The following is a 23,967-nucleotide window of genomic DNA, read 5'->3' as shown; positions in this document are numbered from 1 at the left end:
ATGAAATCGCCCAACTAAACGAAAATCGGGTCACACTCCGCTTTGGCGATTTAGTTCCTTAAGTAAACAATCCAGCTGTATAAATATATATTTGTTTTAATCCAAACTGATGACTCTCTTGTAATAATGAGAATCCAACACCAATTATTACTTACATTGTACCGTAATAGACAAATATTTTACAACTTGTTGCGATGACCCGCTCCCCCTTTTTCACCGTTCAAATATGGTGGAATGCTGATCTATTTTTAAATCAGGATTACACACGTGCACTGCATGGTGAACGTCCCTTTTACTTGAAAACTCTTGCTCGCTGTTGTTATTACATGCCATATAACATTTTCATCAATTGTGAATGTAAATGCTAACATCTTAAACATGCATCGGTTAATCTTTTTTGTGAAATATCATGATATTGCTAGTCCCACTGTCTGCACTGTTTCGGAGAATGCAACTTTTAAACCTTAGATATGCCTGACGTCATGACGGTAAATTGTGAAAATAAATTCAAAAACTTGTACTTCATGGTCAAAAATTTAAATCAGTTTACTTATTGAATAACATATAATATACGATATATATTTTAAACAATACATATATTAAGGTCAAGATCTAGTAAATGAAAGATGCCTACAGGTTTATGAAATTCAAGATATATCGCGATAAATTCTTTTAATGATGCTTCATAACAATATCTTTGTTTCATAGGGTGTACCAGGGCTTAAATTTTTGGTAGACACAATGAAATATCACATTTTAAACATCATGTTTTGAAATATGAAGGATAAAAGTAACAAATCTCGGAGTTTTGTCCATTTTTGACAAACGAAATGTATCTAGAATGCCTACAGTCTCTCAAAAAACGGCATTTAACAAGCTCTTGACCTCCTTTATTGATCAATAGAGAATGATCGAACCGTAATGAAGACTTCTTTTAAAATTTAAAAGCTTTGATTGAATAAGGTTATTATTTATCGACGATGATCAAATAAGCCATATCAAAACGTTTTTAAAAAAATGCTTATAAAAAAGAACTGAATGATCAGAGGTCGTTTGAGCATGAGGTCTGTGATCTGTGAGGTTTGTTGTGTGCCTGTATGTATTGGCATGATATATACAGCAATGTTACATAATTATTATGTTCTTGGTCAAGAGGGTTATGAATAACCTATAAAATGTCTTTGTCATATCAGTAATTGTACTCTCATAATTATGGGACGAAAAGTTCTTGAAAACCAGTAAAATTAACCATTAACAAAAACCAACAACATCTAACATCATAGAGTTGTGTTCATTTATTTTCAATTCTTTACATTCAAACTGAAGGCTAGTTTACTTTTAAAATGTCGGTGTATACAGTCATTAAACAATCAATTAAATCAAGACGAACAGGAGTTGTCTTTGAAATGGCCTTGACTTTGAAAGACAAGATATCACGTAAGTTGTTTTATCACTGCAATAAAGAAAATGGTCAATTTATTAGAGATACATGCATACACATATTGGTTCTTTTTCAATTTGTTTTGTTCTACTTTAAAATTTTTGTTGACATTTACTTAAGTTACTAATCTACAACGGCAAGTATCCTCTGTATATATTCTTATGAAAATGGTTATCATTATAACATCTAACATGTCCTATTATTTTATCAATTGAATTCTTTTTATCTCGCCAAATGTAGATACACGCACATGTGTTTAGTTTAATATCCCTCAGTTCTCATTCGTGGCAATGTACTTTGCTTATATTTAGGGTTTTATTTGAAAAACGCTCTCCCCCAATCTCAGAATGGTCCTTCGTTATAGGTGTTTTGAAATTCAGCCCAAACTTCACTCGTTTGTCATTTTTAATATAGAACTAACTATGTTTTCACATTTTAATTTTGCACCTTGCTTATCCTTATTATATGTACTTTTATCATTTGGTTATCCTTATTACTTTTACCTTTCCATTTAACATACATTTCACACCATGACAACCTTTAATTCATCAAACTAGTATGTTTGTATTTGTTCTAGTTATCAGAATTTATATACTTTCGACATTTTAAAGAAAGTCCATCGATTCTTTAGATTCTTTAGAGAACACAACGTGCATTCAACATTTTAGCGCATCAACAAAAAGTTTTCCAATGATGATGATCAGAACTGGAATACAAAATCAAATCAAATACACCAGTTTGATAATTTAGGATTTATCACCATGTAAAGATACAAGATTAAGACGTATTAGCAATAATTGATTGGAAGGATCTTTATGCAACTTAGTGGACTAGACACATGAATATCCCAATTTTAATTGCAACGCGCAACCGAAAATTGGACCAAACTTTTTTAACACAAATTATTAAAAAAAGGTAAAGGTCTACATTAACCGTTTCAAATATCAATCCGACAATAATCTCGACCGAGGCTCGTGTACAAGAGAGGTAAAACCAGAGCTAACATATGGATTACTAGTATAATACCAATAAAGGCTTATAGATAAAGGTTGATAATAAACAGACCTTTCCTTTACCCCGTCCCCGTCCCCGTCCCCGCCCCATTCCTGGCCCTTTGGCATCAGGTGGTATTACTCCTTGTCCGCCCCCTCCTTTTGCCTTGGAAATAATGAAAATAAATCATTACATGATGATAATGCTCAAAAGGCTATTTGTAATGAACAAGATATCTGTGACCCAATGCTCACTAGTGATACCCCAGTTCTGATGTGATATTACAAAATAAGCAAAGTCGACATTTCACTGGAAGTTGGCTTGTGATTGGTACAAAAATATATCCCACAATATCGCATGCCTAAACAAATAATGTGTTAAAATTTCAAGCATCTGCGATAATTAGTTGCTAAGAAACCTTTGACAAAAATTTGTTTAAAAATTTAGGCATAAAATAAACAAAGCCGTCATTTAACAGGAAGTTGACGTCCGATTGGTCAAAAATATATCCCACGGTATAGCATGCTTAAACAAATAGTGTGTTTAATTTAAAGTATCTGCAATAGTTGCTTAGAAAAATGCGACAGGAAATTTTAGTTACGAACAGACAGACAAACACACATGGGTAAAACGGTATACCCCCTTCTCCTTCGGAGCGGGGGGCATAATACAATCGGTCAATAACTTTAGTTCCAGTCAATCATAAAAAAGATGAAATTACAATATGGTTATTCTGTATACATTTACAGGTATTAATTTCCATTTATATACATGAGTTCTGTTATTACCTTCTCGGAACCTTGAGTCTTCTTACGACACCTTCATTTGAAAAAAAACCCAGTTTTTTTTTAATTTATTGAATCAAACTTAACGTAAATATCGTACGAATAGCAGATCTTTCCTCATAGACTACTACACGCGCGTTATTCAACAGAGATATTTTGCGATAGAAAGCATTACTAGTATCAGTATAGGCCTTGATAAATGAAATTTTAAAAAAGCATGCAGTATATTTTTAATATGGAATTTTAATGACATCATTTTTGAAATCATTCAATAATTACTCACAGCTTGTAACTCACAAATCCTGCCACCCCCAACACAATGATGCCACAAATGCCCCCGACGATGGCTCCAGCCCCGGAGAACCCCTCCTTCTCTTTCTTGTTCACTAACCGTATGACGGCACGGCCCCCACTTGTTCTGGTACGGTTACCTGAACCGTCATTGAAAATATATTGTAAATTAACATCAACAAACCTCACATATACTTGTGTTTAGTACCTAACAAAACAATATATACAATATACATTGCTTGGAGTGTTAAACATACATGTGTGCAGTGGTTACTTAAACAATAGCTACTCATATAAAGTAAACCATATTGATTTTATATAGCATTTTTTTTTATCTCTACTTCTTGCATTATACAGGTGTGTAGATAACATATTAAATGAAATAAATTATAAAAATAAGGGAAGAAGTTACGACATAAAACTGATTTGCCTTTAAGTTTCTCTAGTCTGCATTTCTTGCTGCCAGTTGAAAATGGGGTGTCTCCTAATTTAAGCCATCCTCTGACCATCGTTATTTTCTTTTTAGACAAATTCGGGGCTTCCACCGCCGCCTGACACTGGAATGCTCCCTTTAGAGTTTGGCATAACTTCAATGGTACAACAATTGTAAATGTTGCCTTTTTTCCTTAAAAAATGTATAAAGAACGTATCGTTGATACCCAGAAATTTTTTTTGAATAGATATTCAGTTTTAACAATGGAAAAAAAGCATTATACCTTTGGTATTCTGCACAATTACACATTACCCAGATTTGTACCATAACAGGCATTCAAATATAGTTGATTTTATAGGTAATGCAAAAGGAATTTACATTTTGAGGAAACCTTTAACAACGCATGCGCACAAGAGGCAGGCCTCGGACTCTTTGAGGGATCGCATAGCATGATGGCCATCTTATATTTATTTAATTTATATTGCTTAGACTAAATGAATTTATCATAGAAAGCAGGCAATTTACATTGAGAAAGAGTACCTCGCAAAACGCATATTCAAGAGTAGCTGTATTCACTTAGACTTGTGTTGTTGCCTCCCAACAGTGTTTCTGATTGACCAGATTTGGATTGCATACTTTTGACTTCATTGCTTACCATTGCCTAAATTCCCCCTCCAGGCCATGCCTTTGTGTTTATCCAGTAACATGCGCAGCTCCGGAAACATCCGGACTCTGTAGGGATCCGCCCACATTCCCTTAATTCTCAACAGTCCGGCGAGCAGTATCCGTGCATTGGGCCACTCCTCGTCGGGCTGGTAAAAAATGTAGAATGCTTCAACAGAGTCGACAGTTTTTTTTATTTTCCTGATATTAACTTTACATGTTAACTCCATATATTTCATGTTCTTTTCCTTATCCTCGATGAATTTGGCGTGCATTTTTGTGTATCCACCTGGAAAAAAAATAATTTCAAAATATCAGTATAGTATGAAGTTTGTTGATACATCGACATCCACAGTTGATTGAGTTTTTTGTTGTTGTTTTTTTTTTCTTCTTTTTTTTTGGTTCTGTTTTTGTTTTGTTTTTGTTATTTTTTTGTTTTAAGTTTTTTGGGGAGGGAAGCTGTTGTTGTTTTGAGTGTATATATCAATTTGTATCATCATTTTTTTTCTTTTTATTATATAACTGAAATTACATTAAATTAATTTAGTACTTTTATGTAAATAAAGACATTTCTTTCAAGAAATACACTTAAAAGAATAAATGTTTTTGGAGTATATTATTAAATTATCTCCCTATCAAGACATCATCCATGATGAAGTGACTTTTCACATCGCTACCGCCTACCCTCGCTTCGCCACTTCTTCGGGTCTCCCTTTTCCTCATCTGAAAAGACAAAACAAGGCCAATATTCTTTGCTCAACATAACACATTTTTATTTGCATTGCAAACATACAAACCGCCATTTATTTACTTTGATGCAAACAGATACAAATCAATGGCGTCGGAATCAAATTGAAAGTGGTGGGGGGAGGGGGGTAGACTTATCAAAAATCTTGACAAGCAACCCCCAACGTTCCAACGCATATGTATATATTCTCTTCATATCAGTACCAGATACAGGGAAAGGCCAGTTTGCTATTTCTGGGTTGATATTATCGTATGTACATGTATTTTTATACCTGTCATGAGAAAAGCATGTTCCATTGAATCCATGTAAAACCCGGGTAGGGAGTCCTGAAAAAGAGTTAAGAGAAAGTGAATATTGTTCAAGTAATATAAAACGCATTTTTTAAATAAAATCTTACATAACAACATTATGTTGTAAGTAATATTTGTATCAGTCCAAGGGGTCGCATTTCGTTATTAATTTTACAGGTATAAGAACCATTAGTTACTTAATCTTTGGTGGCTCATTTCGTAGCAATCATTGCAAAAAAAAACCCACAATTTTGTCCGTGTGTGGATTTCTTCTAACGCATATATCATAAGTGTTGGAAAACTTTATTTCAGAATACAAATAGATTTGTGATTCGGTTTCGTTTGAAGTTGTATCTACACAATCAAATCTCTTCAAAACTAGGAAGAAATAATCACATTGGATGCATATATACCGGTAATGATATATAGAATACCAAATTATGTAATTTGACGTCACTAGATCTGATGCATAGGATAGTATCTTTGTTTAATTTATGAACATTTATCACTTTTGGATGTAACTTTACTATTGTCATGCAAACAAAATTTACCTAAGTATAATACAAGATGGTTTTACTTTAAGGGTGTAACTTTTTGAGAAATAAGAATTCGTATTAAATTGATATTTCGCTCATCTTAAGCGAATGAAGACAAACGATTATATATTTAACTACTAGTATTCTTTTAACTTTGAATTTACAAATTTCAACTTTGAGTTTACTACGTACATAGATCTCCATGAAGTTTCGAGCGAGGTCCTTAAATTGATTCTTTTCACCTACAAAGTTAATAAGATGAGAACAAAGTTTGCTAGAATTCTATGAAATTTTGTGTGATATTTAAAATATTTTGTCGAAATGTAGATACAACAGTTTCAACAGCTCTCTTTACTCTATTTCTTGTCTAAATACATTTACATATATGTAGGCATTGAAGATCAACTCATTTAGTTTTAGGGTAATTCTCGATTCATTGCAAACTTTACAGTTTCAATGCAATATGCAATGAATTTTCCTTGCTACTAAAAATCTAAAGCAATAATCATAAAATGTGATTGAAAAACTGCTTGGCATACACGTTGATTCCACTTTTCCTTCCTTAGTCGTTTCGGCATCGAATTCTCTACGAATAGGCATTTCTGCGCGTGGATTGTTATGCGCCCTGATCAACGCCTCACAGCGGAACACCCCCGCGGGGTCGCACTTGTCCATGATAAAGTACATGCGCAGGTAATCATCCCTGTCTTTTGTCAGGAAAAAAACCAATAGAAAGTGGATTAGTAGAACAATCTATCAGAACCATTTGTATGCTAACAAAAAATACTTTGTCTACTACTCTCACAGTAACAGCATTTCCATGCAACAATATGACATAGTTTGTACATGTACATGTAATTAGCAAGTATCGTAACTTCTAATAAACCACACAGAAAATTCACATTAATTATGTTATTCTATTTAACCATATGGTAACTAAATTTTTATATACATGTATTTTCATACATGTATATGTATAGAATATACAATGTGCCCTGCATACTTTGGAGTTCTCTAAATGACCAATAATACCAACTGTTTTGTTTCATGTATATCTCCGAGTTCATGTTTTCGACAGCACATACTAAATGAGGTTTCAGATTGGTCACAAGATTGTTCCTTTTCTCCCATCTTAGGTTATTTCTACCCATGACAGGCATATCGTTCAAGTCTGAAGCTGAAGTGTAGAAAGTTTACCATCACTTTTTTCAGAGAAATGCTTGTTAAACATAAATATTTCGATCATTTCTTATCATTTTCAATAATTTCTAACGTCCATTGTATTTCTTATAAGCATTTGTTTTGAACATAATCATTGGGTTTTTTTCTGTGATGAAAAACTCTATGGGCAATATCATGCTAGATTATCCATACAATATGGTTTAAACATTTGGATTAACAAACTATATGATATGCATCTTTGTCTAATGATCCAATAAATAAGGTCACTTAATTCGATTCACAGACACTTAAAAGATTGATATATTTAACCAAACATAAGCTGAGAAAAAAAAAACAAACAAAAAAGTCGCGTGCGTGCGTACAGATGGACGTTAACAGGATATCAATAATTGTTTTCAAACGCAGCTTCCTTGACAATTAATTGTAAAGCGTGTAATTCTCCTGTGTATCAAAATTAAGATACCTAATAAAGTAAATGAAGATTTCAGGGTGTAGTTTCTCTGTGTGGACGAAAATTAAAGTAGCCAACACACGAAAGAATCATTCCCCGTATTGTCTGAACTAACAATAAACCTTTATTTGTCGGTCCGTACTTTCATCTTTTATATCTTACCTGCAATGAGACCGTAAGTTTTAGCGGTTTTGGGTCGCCACAACATGACCCACCATACGATAAATTTCACCATCTTAAATTTGGTGGGGTCTAGACGACACGTTACAGACACAATTTTGGAATTGCCAATACGCCTCACCTCCCCAATTGCTTTGACTACACCTTCGTCTGAAATGGTTTTATTGAATCTCAAAAGATAGTTTATAAATTAAAAAGAAAAACGACTTGAAACAATTTCTTTGAAAAAACTTTGCATGTTTTCTCACCATTTAGAAAATCAAAAATATTATTGAAAATTAACATTTTTCAACGGCCACATCAGTAGCCCATTTTAAAAAGTGGGTAGTCTTAAAATGTGTACATTTGCAACAATTTTGTAAATCGCTAAAACACGTATTATAAGTAAGCATTAGCTGCGAAAAAGGAAAATATCTAATTGCAAAATTAAATTTAGAACCATGGCAAAATTATTTCATTTTGATCATTTTGTCCTAAAAGAAATTGTAAAAAATATTTACTTTAACTAAATTAATTGAGAAATTCATAATCTCCCGCAAAATTTAAAATTTATACCGTTATGACTCATTAAACAAGACCTTTACAACTTATTAAAAACGACCATCAAAGATAAATAAACTATTTCGCATTTTAAAGATAAATTTCTGGATATGAAATTGTCTTTGCAAAGGTATACCTGACCATTCCTTTGTGTTTGTCTTGTCAAAAGGTCTGTTATCATATTCTTCTCGCAATGTCTAGAACAAAAAAGTACAAGTATGCTATGTTCATTCCAATCATTTGTGTTTCCTCAACAAAGATGCATCTGCATGCAAAGTTGGTCTATGAACAAGAAACTCTTTGTCCATATTGTTCATCCAAGCAACATAAGCCCAAAATCACAATACATGTACTGTGCTTCTAAATTGAATTTAAAAAAGAAAATCAAATTACCCGTTTTGTATCTGTACCAAAATAAAATGTCCACATCAGCAGAAAAACTACAGATATAAAAAAAACAAAATAAAACAAATTAAGTATTTTATCTAGATAATATGGCTATAATCTTCAACAATATTTAATAATTAAAAGTTTCACTTTGTATTGTATAATATTTCATTTGTATTTCATATCATCTCGTTTGTTTTGTATAATTACTATTTGAATTGCATATTTTAAATATGAATGGAAAATTTATTAAATTAAATAAATTTTCCATTTATATTTTAAAGTATTTTATTTGCATGGTGAAAAAATTCATTTCCATTATAAAATATTGCATTTGTATTGCATGATTTTAGTTATTTGTTTTGTATCTTAGGGGTTGTTTATATGTTGTCATGCAACAGATGGAATTCTCGACCAAATTCAATGGTCAATAAAGTGCTTAAGTCATTACTATTGTTTTTGCTGACAACCGTATGCTTTTACGGGAATAAAACGTGTTTACGTGTCTAAAGGATATTTAGAGACAAGTAAAGTAATGACATCTATAATCTGTTCCAAGTTATTGCTTCCATCATTTTTTTATGATTTTTAATAAAAATACACATACATGTGAAAGAAGTACAGTTGATATCAATGAAATGGAAAATATCCAAGATATTTTCATTGACAAATTATCCCTTTTCACTCATAAAATTTCACAGGAACGAAAACAAATTTCTTACGGAGATTTATAATGGGAAATATTTACACTTTTCTCCATTCGGAAGTACTCGGGCCACCTCGCGCAATTTTTCAACGTTATCATCCGGGCTTATTAATGGCTGATGCAATGGAAAATTCCCGTAGACTTTCTATTTTGGGATGTGTATTGAAACCTGAAGCGGTAGAGGGGGCGTTTCAAAACAGATAATCTGGACATTTTTCATATTATACTCTGTCCCAAGATATTTTGGATTCACATTTGGCTTTATTGCTTGATATTTATAAATACCTCAGGATTCAAACGATGTTCATTCACAAGTATGAAAAATTTCCAAGATTTCTCAGTCGAAACGCCCCTGTTAGCTTATCAGGTTTCAATACAATGCTAAAAAATGTGATGTCTACGGAGATTTTGTATTGCAGCACGCCCGGATGATAACGTTGAAAAATTGCGCGATGTATTCCGAGTGTATTCCGAATGGAGAGAAGATGTAAACATTCCCCATTATAAATCTCCGTAAGGAATCTGTTTTCGTTCCTGTGAATTTTTCCGAGTGAAAGATGATAATGTGTCAATGAAATTATCTTGGAAAATTTCCCTTTCAACTATTTTAATTGCACTTCGTCCAAATGTGCTGCATAAATATCTTGGGACAGACTATAGTGGATGAACGTAGTTTAAGCACAAAGGTTTATATCAAGCGAAAAGTGGTGGAAGCAAAAACTCGGGACAGTGTACAGTCGTTTGACCAGTTCCGAATAGGGTATAGATTTGGAGGTGCTGTAAATGTTCCTGGGTGTTATCTTTAGATCTAATTTTTTGGCCGATATACACCATATCCCTGCTGATATAAATGCAATATTACTGTATTTAATATTTTTAAAATAAAATTTTATTCTAACAAATTACGTGGGAAGCCATTTTACCAGTTGCAAATAAGCCGATGGGTTCCGAATAACATAACTGTTCCTATACATATGGAATGTAGATAAAAAAGTTTCGGTCCTAAAACTATTGATTGAACCTGTTGAATAACAGGTTTAATGCAAACATCTCAGTTATTGGTATTTTCTTAACAATACAGTTTGATTTGCACGGAAATGACAGACAAAATCACCGTAACAATAATTTAGCCTGGTTTCTAACACCTTGTCGGAATACAGTCGCAGCCCCTCCACTTATCATTATTGTGGTACAATATGATTTATTTAAGACGGAGAAAGACATTTAATGAATTTCAGAAGTATTTGTTTCAATCAATATCTTCATTAAATCCTAAAACAGAGGGAAACAAATAGGGTATTCGGAACTCGTAAAATGACGGCTAAATAAAATTCTGCTTCCATTTGCGTTTTTATTTTATTTTTTATCCTGTTTGCTTTTGGGTATGTTAGAATACATACTAAACCTTCATTTAAAAAAAGAAATCTTGTTACAAGTAAAAATTTAAGGCACCGACAGACGATTGTACGTGCATATTAGCGTTCCAATGACCTGGATTTATTACAAAGCGAAAGTAGGTCGACTAATCTAAGACCGATATCAAATACACGTATGACCGCAAAAATGAAACTACAGCAGAATTCAAACAAGCATTAATACGTGTTTATATTAAAGGTATTGATTTTTTCCCACATTTTTTATTTCATTAATTTTTTGCTATTTAACTGCTTAACTATTCGAAACTGGTCAAAATTCGGAACTGGTCAAACGACTGTATAAAGTAAAATATCTCAGAAATTATTTAGCAGAAATTTTCACAGAATACTTTATTAGTTTCATAAGTCCAAAACCGTGCTCAACTTTTTATGAGCAAAAAATAAACAGTTCAACACCTATATTTAACGCTGATGAATGCATTTTTTTTTATATAGAACCCCCCCCCCCCCCCCTGCTATTTGCTATTCTATAAGGCTTAAGTGTTGGAATACCGGTCTGTGTCGGTATTACTAGTCTGTCTATTGCAATATCATTAATATATTCTTTCAAACATTGACTCACAAAATAAAATCTTCATATTTAGACTTCGTCTGCTGTGTACTATTTCAAATATTCTGCTTTTCGAGCCCGATCCTTAATGCTGTTTAAAATCAAAGTACTGAGAGTACTAAACGGACTCAATTGATGTGGTAGCTAAACACAGTTTCGTATAAAATCTCTGGGGAAAAGCATGATGGGTAGGGATTTTCCTGCTATTTTTATGCGGTATACATGAAAATTTTTTTTTTTAAATTCTCAATTGCATGATATAGTGGGTTATCTGTCGAATACATGAAAAAAGTATGTAGAAAAATTTAAAAAAATAATTTTGTGAGACTCTAAAATAAAGGGAGGTAACTCCAAAAACATCCGGATTTAACACATGCAGAATTTAATGAATTTTTTAGCGGGTGGCATAGCTCTTTAAAAAGCTGGCGAATGTACCCTGAAAATACTATCAAACGATTCCTAAGGACTTGTTCTTAAAAATGTACAGAAATTAAATTTGCTGATTTGGTTGCATTCTGCTTTTAGGGGGAGCCTAAAATGCATGGGTGTACTGCATTTAGAGGCATCCTTTTGTCTATTTTCCGCATGTTTTGAGTGCCAAATAAATTCTAGCATTAAGTTACATGTGCATTATTCTTATATATTTAAAAAATGGACAATTTTATCTTTCTATTGATATATAGATATATATGTAACATGTTTTTACAATTTATTTTTATAGGGGTCAGTTTTGTATTCCCCTCATCTGAAAACGTCCTTATAATGTGACATATAAAACGGTGTTTTGCACCCTTAAGGGAAAACATAATATAACGTTGATATGTCTTTATCTTACAAAATTGCTGCGTTAGCATTTTGTTCAGTCAGTGGAGTTTTATTTTGACCCTCAAACATTAGATAAATTAATAGCATGCTATGTGCATGTTTCATTTCTCACTTTATGACGTTCGGTCTATGATTGTGTATTGTGACGTGTTGTTTTACATTGTGATGCATTAGCACTGTGAAAATTGTAAGTGTGAGGTCATGTAAACAAAGCCGCTCCGATCATGAGTTCATAACTTTTAGTTCCAATAATAAAATAGAGAAAAATATGATACACTAATTTTAAGTGTATTTAATTATGTGTATTAAAATGAGTATCCGGATATGGACTTTTGAGTCGCTCTATTAATTCAACAAAATGTCATATAAAATGATTACACATATGTGCATGATTCAAATAGACAATTGTGTAAAGTTTGACACGGGGGGGGGGGGGGGGGGGGTAGTTATTTTTTTTTTTCATTTGTGTGTCATCAGTATCAAATGCGCAGTACCATTGGTTATGTTTAATTCATTAACAAAAAGTAGAATTAGTAAGTGGAAAGTCAGTTTTGAATTTTGAACTGCATAGTCGTGTTTGAAAGGGCTATCTTTGTATTTGACACATCCTACCTAAATGACAATTTCTCGGCCATTTTTTCACTAAATTCAACTTTGTGTACACCAAAATGTTTGTAATATTCTCCTCTTTGCATCAAAGCATTAAAAAGTGGCACACACAAATATTTTATTTCCTTTAAGGTAGCTAAACACAGTTTCGTATAAAATCCAGGGGGTTTTTCTCTGGGGAAAAGCATGATGGGTAGGGATTTTCCATAAATTGAACTGTCAATATACAAGATTACATGATCATAAATAAAAGGGGGAAGGAAAGTCAAAACACATTTTATCTAATATGTTTTACGGTGCAACCGTTGGGGCGAGCGCAGCATGAAAAATAAATTTAATTTACGCTTTAAAAAATTTGCTTATCATATTATAAAAAGAAAATGGAATCCCCCCCCCCCAACATTGGGATTGGGAGCATGTAATAAATGGAAGTGAAAATAAAGAAACTATTGAACTGCTAAAGAGCTGAAGTATTAGAATTTTCTTTCATGAACTTGAGAATTATCATTTTTTTTTCTTTTTTGCTTGCAAAGATTTTTTGGATGAGGCTGCCGTCCACCGACCCAACCCCTGTTAAAAAACGATGCTATGTGTACGTTCCTGGAAATTAACATTACCGTAATTATAGTGAATAAAATAAATGTTAGCATTCATCTAAATGAGTGCAAGTTACAACTGTTTCCTATATCTGAACATAGACGTATATATCTATGATCTGAAGAAATATCCTCATTCTTTAGTTTTGCAAGATTTTGAGAGGAATTTCAGCAGATTTACAATAACTTTAGTTAGAGTAATTTCCCCTTATTGTGACGTCAAAGTTAACGTTGGTTAAAAACAAACTTGAAGTTAGTACGAGATTCAATTCAGCATGGTTGATGTCACTGCGCGTGAAGTTATTCTTTTTTCCTCCATCTTGGAAAAGTTTTTCAACTTCATAGGTATAGAGTGTAATTTCTATTTTTAGACATATATACACGAGTTGTCTATAGGGAGAGCTTCGCTCTCACGGGCCCTTCGGGCCCGTGAGAGGGCTTTGCCTTCTATTAAATAATTAATCTTTAATGAAGTTATAGAAATCGTACTTACTGGAGGCTGACATGATGTAGAACTTTTGTGTATTAAAAACAAAAACAAAAAAATAGTTATTTTGACTTCACACCATCTATTCTGGTTTGGTTTAGATGTACAATGTACACAGTGCTCTGCCGGAAGAAAACGCTGATTTATGCCTTTCCGTTACTCAAGTAATCGACTACTAGTATACAAAATATTGATAGTGTTTAGGTTTAGGTTTTCTAGGATACTTGGCATCTGTTGACAATTTCCACAAAATACGCAGAGATTCCACCGACACTGACCTCCGCTTTTTAATTTCAACGAACATGCTCTGTTTGAGGTTGGTTTGTAATTTAGTGGAAAGTCAAAGGTAGAAATATGGTCTCAAGTCGATATTGTTTCAAATTTTCCAGAACTTGTCATTTATAGCGAATATCATGATTTGATACTGATACTGATGCTATATGTTGATAAAACAAATAGATGGTGTGACGTCATAGATTCTAGAGTTCCATGGCAGCTCCCATGGCGGCGGGAAACTTAAATTAAGCGATCTATTTTTAATTTATTCATTGTTCTGAGGTTTTTAATGAAAAGAAATATGAAAAGAAAATATGATTTATAATTATAGTAGATGATAATTGATTGATTTAGTTTCCTTCCCCTTTAAAGCGTGGTTTACCAAATGGATGCATCAACGTGAATAAAAATAAATATTTTATGCTCCGATATACATGTTTTACGGTGTGGCGATCTGGAGGATGAAATGGGATATCACTTTGTTAAAAATTTGTTATTTTGTATCAATTCAATTGTATGGATGACGATTAAAACATTTCTGACAAATTGTCGGTTTAATCAGGCGAAAATTTATAACGAAGTACATGTAGCGTCACTGTTTAATGAATAGACCTAGTATCTTATCGACTAGCTTACAACACTGACAACATTGTCAATATCCACGTAAACAGTATTCTTAAAATAGTGTGAATTTTCATTTTTAAGTCAATTGCCATAACAATATTAACTTACAAACAAAAGACCGAGCATTACTTCCTTATTTGATCGACTGATGACCTTTTTAACACCACTTCACAATGAGCAAGTGATGAACACACATTTAAAATCATGGTGTGTACACTGTGTCTTTCTTAATTCTATTAAAAAAGAAATACCCGATTTAATCTTGATGATAAAAATCTCTCAATCTATCGTTACATCGTTGGTGATAATCACCTGGCCAATGTTAATTAAACATTTACAATTCAGAGGCGGATTCAGAGGGGGGCGCACCCGGCGCGCACCCCCTCTAAAATTGTCAAATAAGGTTAAATAATACTCCTACTGGCAAAGAAAATGTACAGCTTGTGAATCCTAATTACGAACTTTTTGGAAATTTTTCTGCATTAAACTGATTTCAACAGTGTAGTATGAAAAAAAAACCCACGTGTGTAACGTACATAAAAAGCCCACTTTAATTACTAGTACCCTCTCCATGGGTTCAGATGTGACCAGTCACCCAACTTTAAGTAATTGGTTAAACAAGGTATTAGTATTTTAAACGAATTTCCATTTTTATTTTAAAACAAGCTGGCATGGTTATCTTTTTTTTTAACTTCAAAACACCTTCCAATTGAACTTGTTGTTTTTTAAGCTTATTAATTTACAGCCATTAGTAAAAAAAAAAAGAAAGAAGAAATGTTTCTTATATTTCTGGATTGCAGAGGGTTTTGATGGGATTACTGCAGGTCTTACATGTATATCTACAAACGTTTCAAAATTGTAAATAAATGTTTATCAGTAGTGTATTACTTCAAAGTATAATCACAAGAAGAAATACCACAAAAGTCTAAATTTGAAGGATTTATTTTTAGCCCACTAAATATCTAGAATCCACGAGCTTCCGTGGGCTTAGCCCCCTAGGCCCCCACTAAGGCTGCCCAGATCCCCTGTCTAAAACTGGCGCCACCTCTAACTTCAAATCTTGGATCCGCCGTTGCATGTATATATATATATATTTTTAGGATATACATGTACCTGAATTTTGTCGACTAAAATCTAGTTTATTGGTGATAATCCAAGTTAAAAACATTCACTAGACTATGCTTTTCGAGCCTTAAGTCAATTTATCTTATAGTGGCATAATTTTCCCCTCCCCATTTTCCCTATAATGCAAGACAAATTATATGAACATGCGAGGAAAGGTATGTCAACATGCAAGGTAATTATGTTAATTTCTTTCTATATCAAAATATACAATAAACGTATTCAGACAAGAGCATAAATTAAAGCGCTGTTAAATTATTTTTTGACGTCTTTTTATTAGCTGGTTATGTGTTTCTGATATTTCTATTTTTTCGTCGTTTTTAAAGGACCGCTTCATGCGGTATGATGTCAAACTCATAGGTGTACGCTATCTAATTACATTTATGGAATATGGATTCATTCTTTGAGTATTTTGAGATGGTAGTTTTAGTCAGGGCGGGATCAAATCCAAATGGTAAAGCCCAAAGGTGTTTATGATAGCTTTGATCACGCCCCGGCCCAAAATATCACTTCATAATATTCAAAGAATTATCCCTTGTTACCTATATTTATATAAATTTCTACAAGTGTACGATTAAAGGTATATGTGGCGTATTTTTTTCATGCTCAGAAATATTTGATTGATTTATTTATTGAAATAAGTTATATGAAGATAGATCTTAACAATAAATTACGCAGTTTATATCATTCGGGTTAAAAAGATATAGAAATAAATAAATAATTTTTGTAATCATTGTGGAGTCGAAAATAAATCCAGCATTTGAATAAACCCCGCCTCAAATCGGTTACGTGATACCACGTTCAGTCTATTACAACAACTGTGGCGCCGACGAGAAAGATAGATATACCGTTAAGTTTGACAGATTTGGCAAAGAACGAAAAAAGAGACAGACTGACAAGGATAGGAACAAAGGGAGGATTGTCATCGGAGACCATGTAGAATGATAGAATAGGAATTAAAGCCGAATTAAACTTTTTATCATTAAGTTGTAGGGGTTTTGTTAGTCAGGTTCGTACGTACTCCATATGTTCTATGTCTTTACTTAATAAGTTAATTATAAACCACAAGTAGAAGAATTTTTTAATAAAGATTAAATAAACACTCCCAGTACATGCATCCCTCAGGGAAAGGGGGTATTCACTCATTTTACCGTGTCGTTGATGCTAAAATCGTGTTCCATCTTTATTACACCAGAGACATAAATATGTTATTTATGTCTATGATTTCACACAAGAACAAATATTGACACAAGCGTCAAATGGGCCGCAAAAAATATAATTGTTGTAAGAACCATCATTAGCTGTTTACATAAAAAACACACCACAATGAAGATAATAACGAGTTGGTTGTACTATAAGTATTAATCTTTATGGTAAATTTTAATATATTTTTCAGCAACACGTTTTTAGCTCACCTGAGCTGAAAGCTCAAGTGAGCTATTCTGATCACTTTTTGTCCGTCATCCGTCTGTCCGTCCGTCTGTCCGTCTGTTTGTCCGTCTGTAAACTTTTTACATTTTGAACTTCTTCTCTAAAACCGCTTATCCAATTTCAACCAAATTTGGCACAAAGCATCCTTATGGGAGGGCAAATATAAATTGCAGAAATAAAAGTCCGATCTGTATTCAAAGCGGAGAAAACCTTGAAACTGTAGAAAAAGGGGGTGCATTTTTAAAAATCTTCTTCTCAAGAACTACTGATTCCAATTCAACGTAGTTTAGCATAAATTATCCTTATGGGAAGGAAAATATAAATTGCAAAAATTAAGGTCTAATTCTGTTTCAAATCTGAGTTATTACGAAAATGATAATAAAGGAAAGGCGTGTTTCAATCAGTTTAATAGCTTCGGATTCGGCATCCGGTAAAATGGGTAGACAAGACTTGGCCTGGGCAAAACAAAAGATTGGCAGTCATTAATCTGCCAATCTCATTAAAATTTCAGGATATTTGATGGACCAGTATATTTGTATTTGCTGTAAATATTGCTGCAAAATAATGCGTATTTGGAATTGACGATTGCCGATCTGCCCCGGCTTTTATTTTGCCACGGCCAGGGTTTGCATACCCATTTTACCTAGACTCGTATTCCATACTTCTAAAAGGAGGTTCTTTGTTTAAAGCAGCCATGACATTATACGAAAAAGGGTCGATCTGACTATGATGAATTTGCTTGTTGTGCAACAGTTCGCGTATGAAGGGAAATTTTTGAAACATGAAAAATATATTGGTGCCGATTTTGTAAATTGAGGCTAAATATTTCAATGCGTTGACAGTTTTCACACATGACGTTGATGTTAGCTAGCTTGTTCTGATTTTCGTTTCGTTTTCATTATTTATGCTTTGTAACCTGGAAACTGTCGTCTGTATTTCGTGATTTTTACGTATCAAATCAAACAGAGACTTCGGTAAATCAAACAGTTACGTTAACTGTTTACATGCGCAAATTAAGCAAAATCTGATGTAGGGGTACTGAAATACAATTCATTCTATCGGTAATTCGGCATTATCTTTTGCGTAATGGTAGATTAATGCAATAGGTTTTTGTTGAGATGCTCGGCATTTTCTCTAGTTTATTCAGTTTAAATAGAGTTTGATATCGCTTACGGAAATATGTAGGTATATACATGTATATGTATGATTCATTTCGAAGAAATAAATTTTGTTCTTTATTTGTTATACATGTAGTGCATGTTTCTTGTGTTTAATTGTTTACAATTTCTATTTACTAACCATATTTGAGTGTTAAGCTTCGAATTATAAGCAAGATACAGAGATTTGCTCACAATTCTATGTTTGTACACAGATCTTAAAAGCTTAAGATTAAATCAAAGTACTGATAGTACTGAAAAGCGCTAACCCAGCTTCTGTATGTATATAACAGATATATGTGTATAGCATTTCAGCTTCTGTATACGCACTATATTTCCTCATCACTGCATGACAGTCCCTGCAATGATGTATGTAAGCCCCGTACATTAATTTCACAATAGCCCGTAAATTAAGCATCCTCAGGTAGTGTAGATTCAAGATGTGAAAATCATGACCCCTGGGGGTAGGGTGGGGCCACAATGGAGGGTCGAAGTTTAACATATGAATATAAAAAGTAAATCTTTAAAAATCTTCTTCTCAGAAACTAATTAGCCAGGAAAGCTAAAACTTGTGTGGAAGCATCCTCAGGTAGTGTAGATTCAAATTTGTGAAAATCATGACCCCTGGGGGTAGGTTTGGGCCACAATGGGAGGTCGATGTTTTACATAGGAATAAACAGAGTCATCTTTAAAAATATTCTTCTCAGAAACTAATCAGCCAGGAAAGCTGGAACTTGTGTGAAAGCATCCTCAGGTAGTGTAGATTCAAAGTTGTGAAAATAATGATCCCCAGGGGTAGGGTGGGGCCACAATGGGGGGGTCAAAGTTTAACAAAGGAATATATAGGGTAAATCTTTAAAAATCTTCTCAGAAACTAATCAGCCAGATGATTCTTTATAATTGTTAAGACTTTGGCCCCAGGACAATTCTTTGGCCTCACGAGAAGGTTTAGAGTTTGATGTACGTTTATATTCCATATATAAACTATTGTTAGGGATCTTTTTTAGAACTGCAATACTCAACATATGATATGACTATAAAATCATCCTGTTAGAAAAGGGACTAATGATTATAAACATAAGAATATCCAGGGAAAAATGGATTTTATTTATACAGGATTTACATGAATTATTGTACATTGTCCAGATAGTTTGTATCATGACTCCACTGAGCTGATTTTATCATACCTATTGTTCCTCAGGTGAGCGATGTGGCCCATGGGCCTCTTGTACTATTATTATTAAGAATCGAATGAAATGTATTTCAAACTTACTTGACATTCAAATATATCATTTATTTAAAATTTCATTTCATTCAGTTCTTTTGTATTTCAGGTCTTTAGAATGCCCCGCATACCGATCCTGATACAATGGAAGAGGCTGTCCAAGCAAAATTCAGGCAGGGCTTTGCACATGCTATGTCTTGGATTTCAATAAATTTTTGTGTATCACTTCATTTTAACATGATTGTAATACATGTGAAAGAAAAAGTTCATTGTATGCCTAACTTGGCAGAAAAATGTCTATTTTTGAATTTGGAACATGTTTAGTGCAAAAAGGTCACAGAAGTTGTAAAAATATTGTGAAGTTTGATCAGTTGTAAAACTACTTAATTCTATTCAACCTTTTTAAAAATTATATTATTTAGTTTAAACACACTGAACTCTTTAATTTAGACTGCTTTTAAAGTATAAATATATTTCAAACAAAAAGATATGCCTTATCAAAGTTGATGCATATTTTGTAAACAAAAATTCGGGTCTTTTAATGTTAATTTGAAATTTCAATAAAATCCAATACATTTTCATGAAAGGAAAAAATGAGGCATCTTTATAAACCTGAAAAATGAAATTTTGAGAAACAACAAAAAATTCAGTGGGAACAGCATCGGTCTCATAGAAGCAGTTGCACAAAATTACTCATTTTTAACATTGAAAATGAAGTTTTTCCATGCATAACGTGTCATTATTATTGTTAAAAGACAGTGAATGACAGAGTTAATGTCACAAATATTGACTATAATTTAATACATGCTTATATCTTTATAATAGGAAATGCTTTATGACGAAAGAAATAATGATCACTCATCAAAAACCAACATTTTTCATAATTTTAAGTGCAAAAAGGTCATTTTGACAAAAATGTTGAAAACTGAGTTTAAGTCTGCTAAAACTATTCACAACTGAAGAAAATTGGCTGAACATTTCACTATTTGGATGGTCTAATATACATTCAAAGGATTTTCAGTATTTCATTAAGTACATAAATTTGAGAAGAAGGATTCAAAATGTGTTAATCACTGATTAAGGAATAATAATTAATGCAGAGTAAAACTAAATGTATTTTTCAAATTCAATTGTATTTGTGTGTTTTCAATAAGTATTAACTAAAACTTTCTTCTTAAACTGGTAATAAACTTGGTGGGATAATAATATTGAAGCGGTATAATTAGCTTAAATAAAGAAGGTTTTTTTTATCAAATTGTGTGAAAAGGTCAAATCCAATTTATCATTGGTACTACTGAACTTGAGGGGTTTTTGTTGTTGTTTTTTTTTTAAAACAAAACAATTATAACACAATTCCATAATGTACAAATACACATAAATATATCAAATCATTTCTTCTTAGTAGTAACATTTGAATTTGTAATTATCTCTATATTAGTGCCATTAGCAACTTGTTCAATCCAAAGTTTCAAAATGAATGCATACAACTGTTTTGGAATGAGAACTAAGAAATGTGACCTCTACTTTCAGTCAGGTAGCTTTTGGAAATTCTAGGCAGGTGTAACTTTTGGGTAAAAATTAGCATAAACAGACTGGTATAAAACAATTATTTAGTCAGACTAAGTCCACAATGAATCTAGCAGAAATGTCAGACATCACAACCCCCCCCCCCCCCATTTTTGGATCCCCCATACTAATCCATTTTATAATCCATGTATGTTGAGCAGCTAAAATATACATGGGACAGTATGCTTTAAAACACCCCCCTCTTGAAATCCTATTCCCAAATCAAATCCATGGTCATATAAGAATCAGTGTGCCTCTTTTAAACTGTATTTTCCTCTTTTTAAAAATGTATTTCTAAATTACTCAGCTGACTAACTTTCAAGCATGTTGTACATATTTGAATAAATAAGCAGTGCTTAAGAGTGAAAGAATACATTTCATTTACATGTATCAATGCTACGTTTGGACAATTTACTTGGACAGTGTTATTTTATAATATTGGTAATGTTAAGTGATGTCAGTACATGTATTTGCATGTTAACAGTGGATACTGTTGTACTAACTAATATATTTAATTATATTTAGTTATTTACTCAAGATATTGAAATCTCTTAACATACATATTAACTAGGCTAGTATAAGTTACTTTCATAGTATGACAAACAACCATAATAGATGAAGATATCAAACTAATAATAACATTAAAATTAATTATGACAAACAACCATAATAGATGAAGATATCAAACTAATAATAACATTAAAATTAATTTAGTTATCTAAGAAAGTGTGCAGTAGCAATTTGGAATATAAACAGAGAATAAACTCATGCAAGATAACAATTTAACAATTTATTGAGCATTAAAATGCTAAATGATAACATGTTCATACAGTGCATGATGCATGAAGACAAGTTCATTCAACTTCTCTCTCTCTCTCTCTCTCTCTCTCTCTCTCTCTCTCTCTCTCTCTCTCTCTCTCTTATGTGGTCAATCCGACAAACTTCAAAGCATCTTATTTTAGTCTTGTTTGCATCTTTTATTCATTGAAGAAAAATGTGCAGTGTGCAGATGATTAAATTGAGAAAAACAAATTCCAAGTGATATCTTCTGGATATTCAACCACTCCTTAGGAAAACATTGGTTAATTTAAATGAATGTGGCAATTTATATAATGACTTGCAAATCTAGTTAGTTTCTCTGCCATCTAAATATATCCTTTCAAATTACTGCTTCACATAATCCCTGAACCCCCTTCTTGATCTTCTTTCTTATTCGGCACACTTTCACTGTTTCATATGCAGGAATATCATTTTTACCCATGATATTAGATGCTGTAAAAGTCATCCAGATCCATCATGCCAAGCAACTTGATGGGTTTTTTTTCTTTCAGCAATCTTGTAGGTTTTTTTTCTTCTATGTTTTATCCAAGTTTAAATATAGAAGGACAGTACTTTCCAGAAGAATAATTTATTTGCACTTCTCTAAAAAATAAATAAATAGAGAAACACATAATAAAACAAATTCATGTTTCAAGTGTTAAGATCTTAAAATTGATAATAAATATTGTGGAACACATACAGAGATTCCATTTCATACTCTGATTATCATTAACAAAACTAATATCATACTGTTGTGTGAAATTGTTTATTTACATTTCTTGTCACATGTCAGATATGTATTCCTACCAATTGCCAAGTCAATAGCTGCTGTGTTAAATAATATTGCTGTGCTAACAAAAAAAAAACCACCCCATATTTTCTGCTGTGTATGTTATAAAAACTCATCATTTCATAACATTTTTTTTCTTCAATTTTTTAAAAAAGCAACATTTTTCAATTACGAAAATTAAAGAGATGAAGATTGAAGACTAAATTGACCTATCAAAGGAAAAAAAGAGTATTCCAAATCTCAACACAATCCTATCTAAAAATTTTGTAGGATATTTTCCCAATATTACCCACATGAAGCCACAGGCACTTGTTTCTGAGAAAAAAATTTACCCTATAATATAGGGTAATTTTTTTTCTCCGAAACAAGTGCCTGTGCATGAAACACTCTATGATTATTGTTGAAATTTCTTTTTAAAAAGATTTATTCATGGTATGTGAATGCAATTAATACAAATTAAATGTACGAGTAAACATCTGATATTAAATAATTTAAATGTAAGAATGCTCTCTCTCTCTCTCTCTCTCTCTCTCTCTCTCTCTCTTAATGCATATTATTTACCTGACCCCTCTTGAACTACCCATTTGTCAAGAAATAACATTCCTCTGTCGTCATCAGGTGAACACCTCTTGCCTTTTTTTTTGAGGAGTGGATGTGTACATCGATGTACCCATAGCTGCATAATTTGTTGGCTGACTTGTTGAAATTCGTCTGGTAACAGTAATTCATCTCAGTTTCAATAAAATGTTCGGGATGCTTACTATTATTGGCGACCTGATTTAACTTCCAATGGTATTTGAGATCAAGACAACATCACCAAAACACCGA

The 23,967-nt window shown here is 32.6% G+C and overlaps 1 protein-coding gene across 3 annotated transcripts; it reads right to left on the bottom strand.

The window, feature by feature from the left end:
* Positions 1-1,277: 1,277 nt before the first annotated feature.
* Positions 1,278-14,237, bottom strand: LOC136275299 (uncharacterized). Of its 3 annotated transcripts, none has more exons than XM_066083991.1 (15): positions 14,136-14,237; positions 8,927-8,973; positions 8,670-8,730; positions 7,976-8,143; positions 7,217-7,357; positions 6,720-6,887; positions 6,373-6,422; positions 5,626-5,680; positions 5,291-5,329; positions 4,599-4,895; positions 3,941-4,135; positions 3,503-3,650; positions 3,223-3,253; positions 2,507-2,599; positions 1,278-1,453 (listed from the first exon to the last, which is right to left on the bottom strand). In XM_066083991.1, exons 1-15 carry the CDS (start codon positions 14,146-14,148, stop codon positions 1,451-1,453), a joined length of 1,509 nt encoding a protein of 502 aa, XP_065940063.1. In that variant the 5' UTR covers positions 14,149-14,237; the 3' UTR covers positions 1,278-1,450. The 3 variants fall into 3 exon arrangements, with proteins under 3 accessions (XP_065940063.1, XP_065940062.1, XP_065940064.1); XM_066083990.1 differs by lacking the exon at positions 14,136-14,237 and adding an exon at positions 11,625-11,684; XM_066083992.1 differs by lacking the exons at positions 8,927-8,973; positions 14,136-14,237 and adding an exon at positions 11,625-11,689.
* Between the last annotated feature and the right edge of the window lie 9,730 nt (positions 14,238-23,967).

The sequence above is a fragment of the Magallana gigas genome, chromosome 5 (genome assembly GCF_963853765.1).
Source record: "Magallana gigas chromosome 5, xbMagGiga1.1, whole genome shotgun sequence".
Taxonomy (NCBI): Eukaryota; Metazoa; Mollusca; class Bivalvia; order Ostreida; family Ostreidae; genus Magallana; species Magallana gigas.
Note: the sequence above shows the minus strand (reverse complement) of the source record. Positions and strands in the feature narration are given on the sequence as shown.

Bases quoted from the DNA above. Each gene is read 5' to 3' on its own strand.
- LOC136275299 (XM_066083990.1), bottom strand. The intron at 6,888-7,216 runs GTTGGTATTATT...TCCTGACAAAAG, and splicing joins GATATACATGAAACAAAACA to ACAGGGATGATTACCTGCGC. The intron at 5,330-5,625 runs GTATAAAAATAC...TTGTCTTTTCAG, and splicing joins ACATGCTTTTCTCATGACAG to ATGAGGAAAAGGGAGACCCG.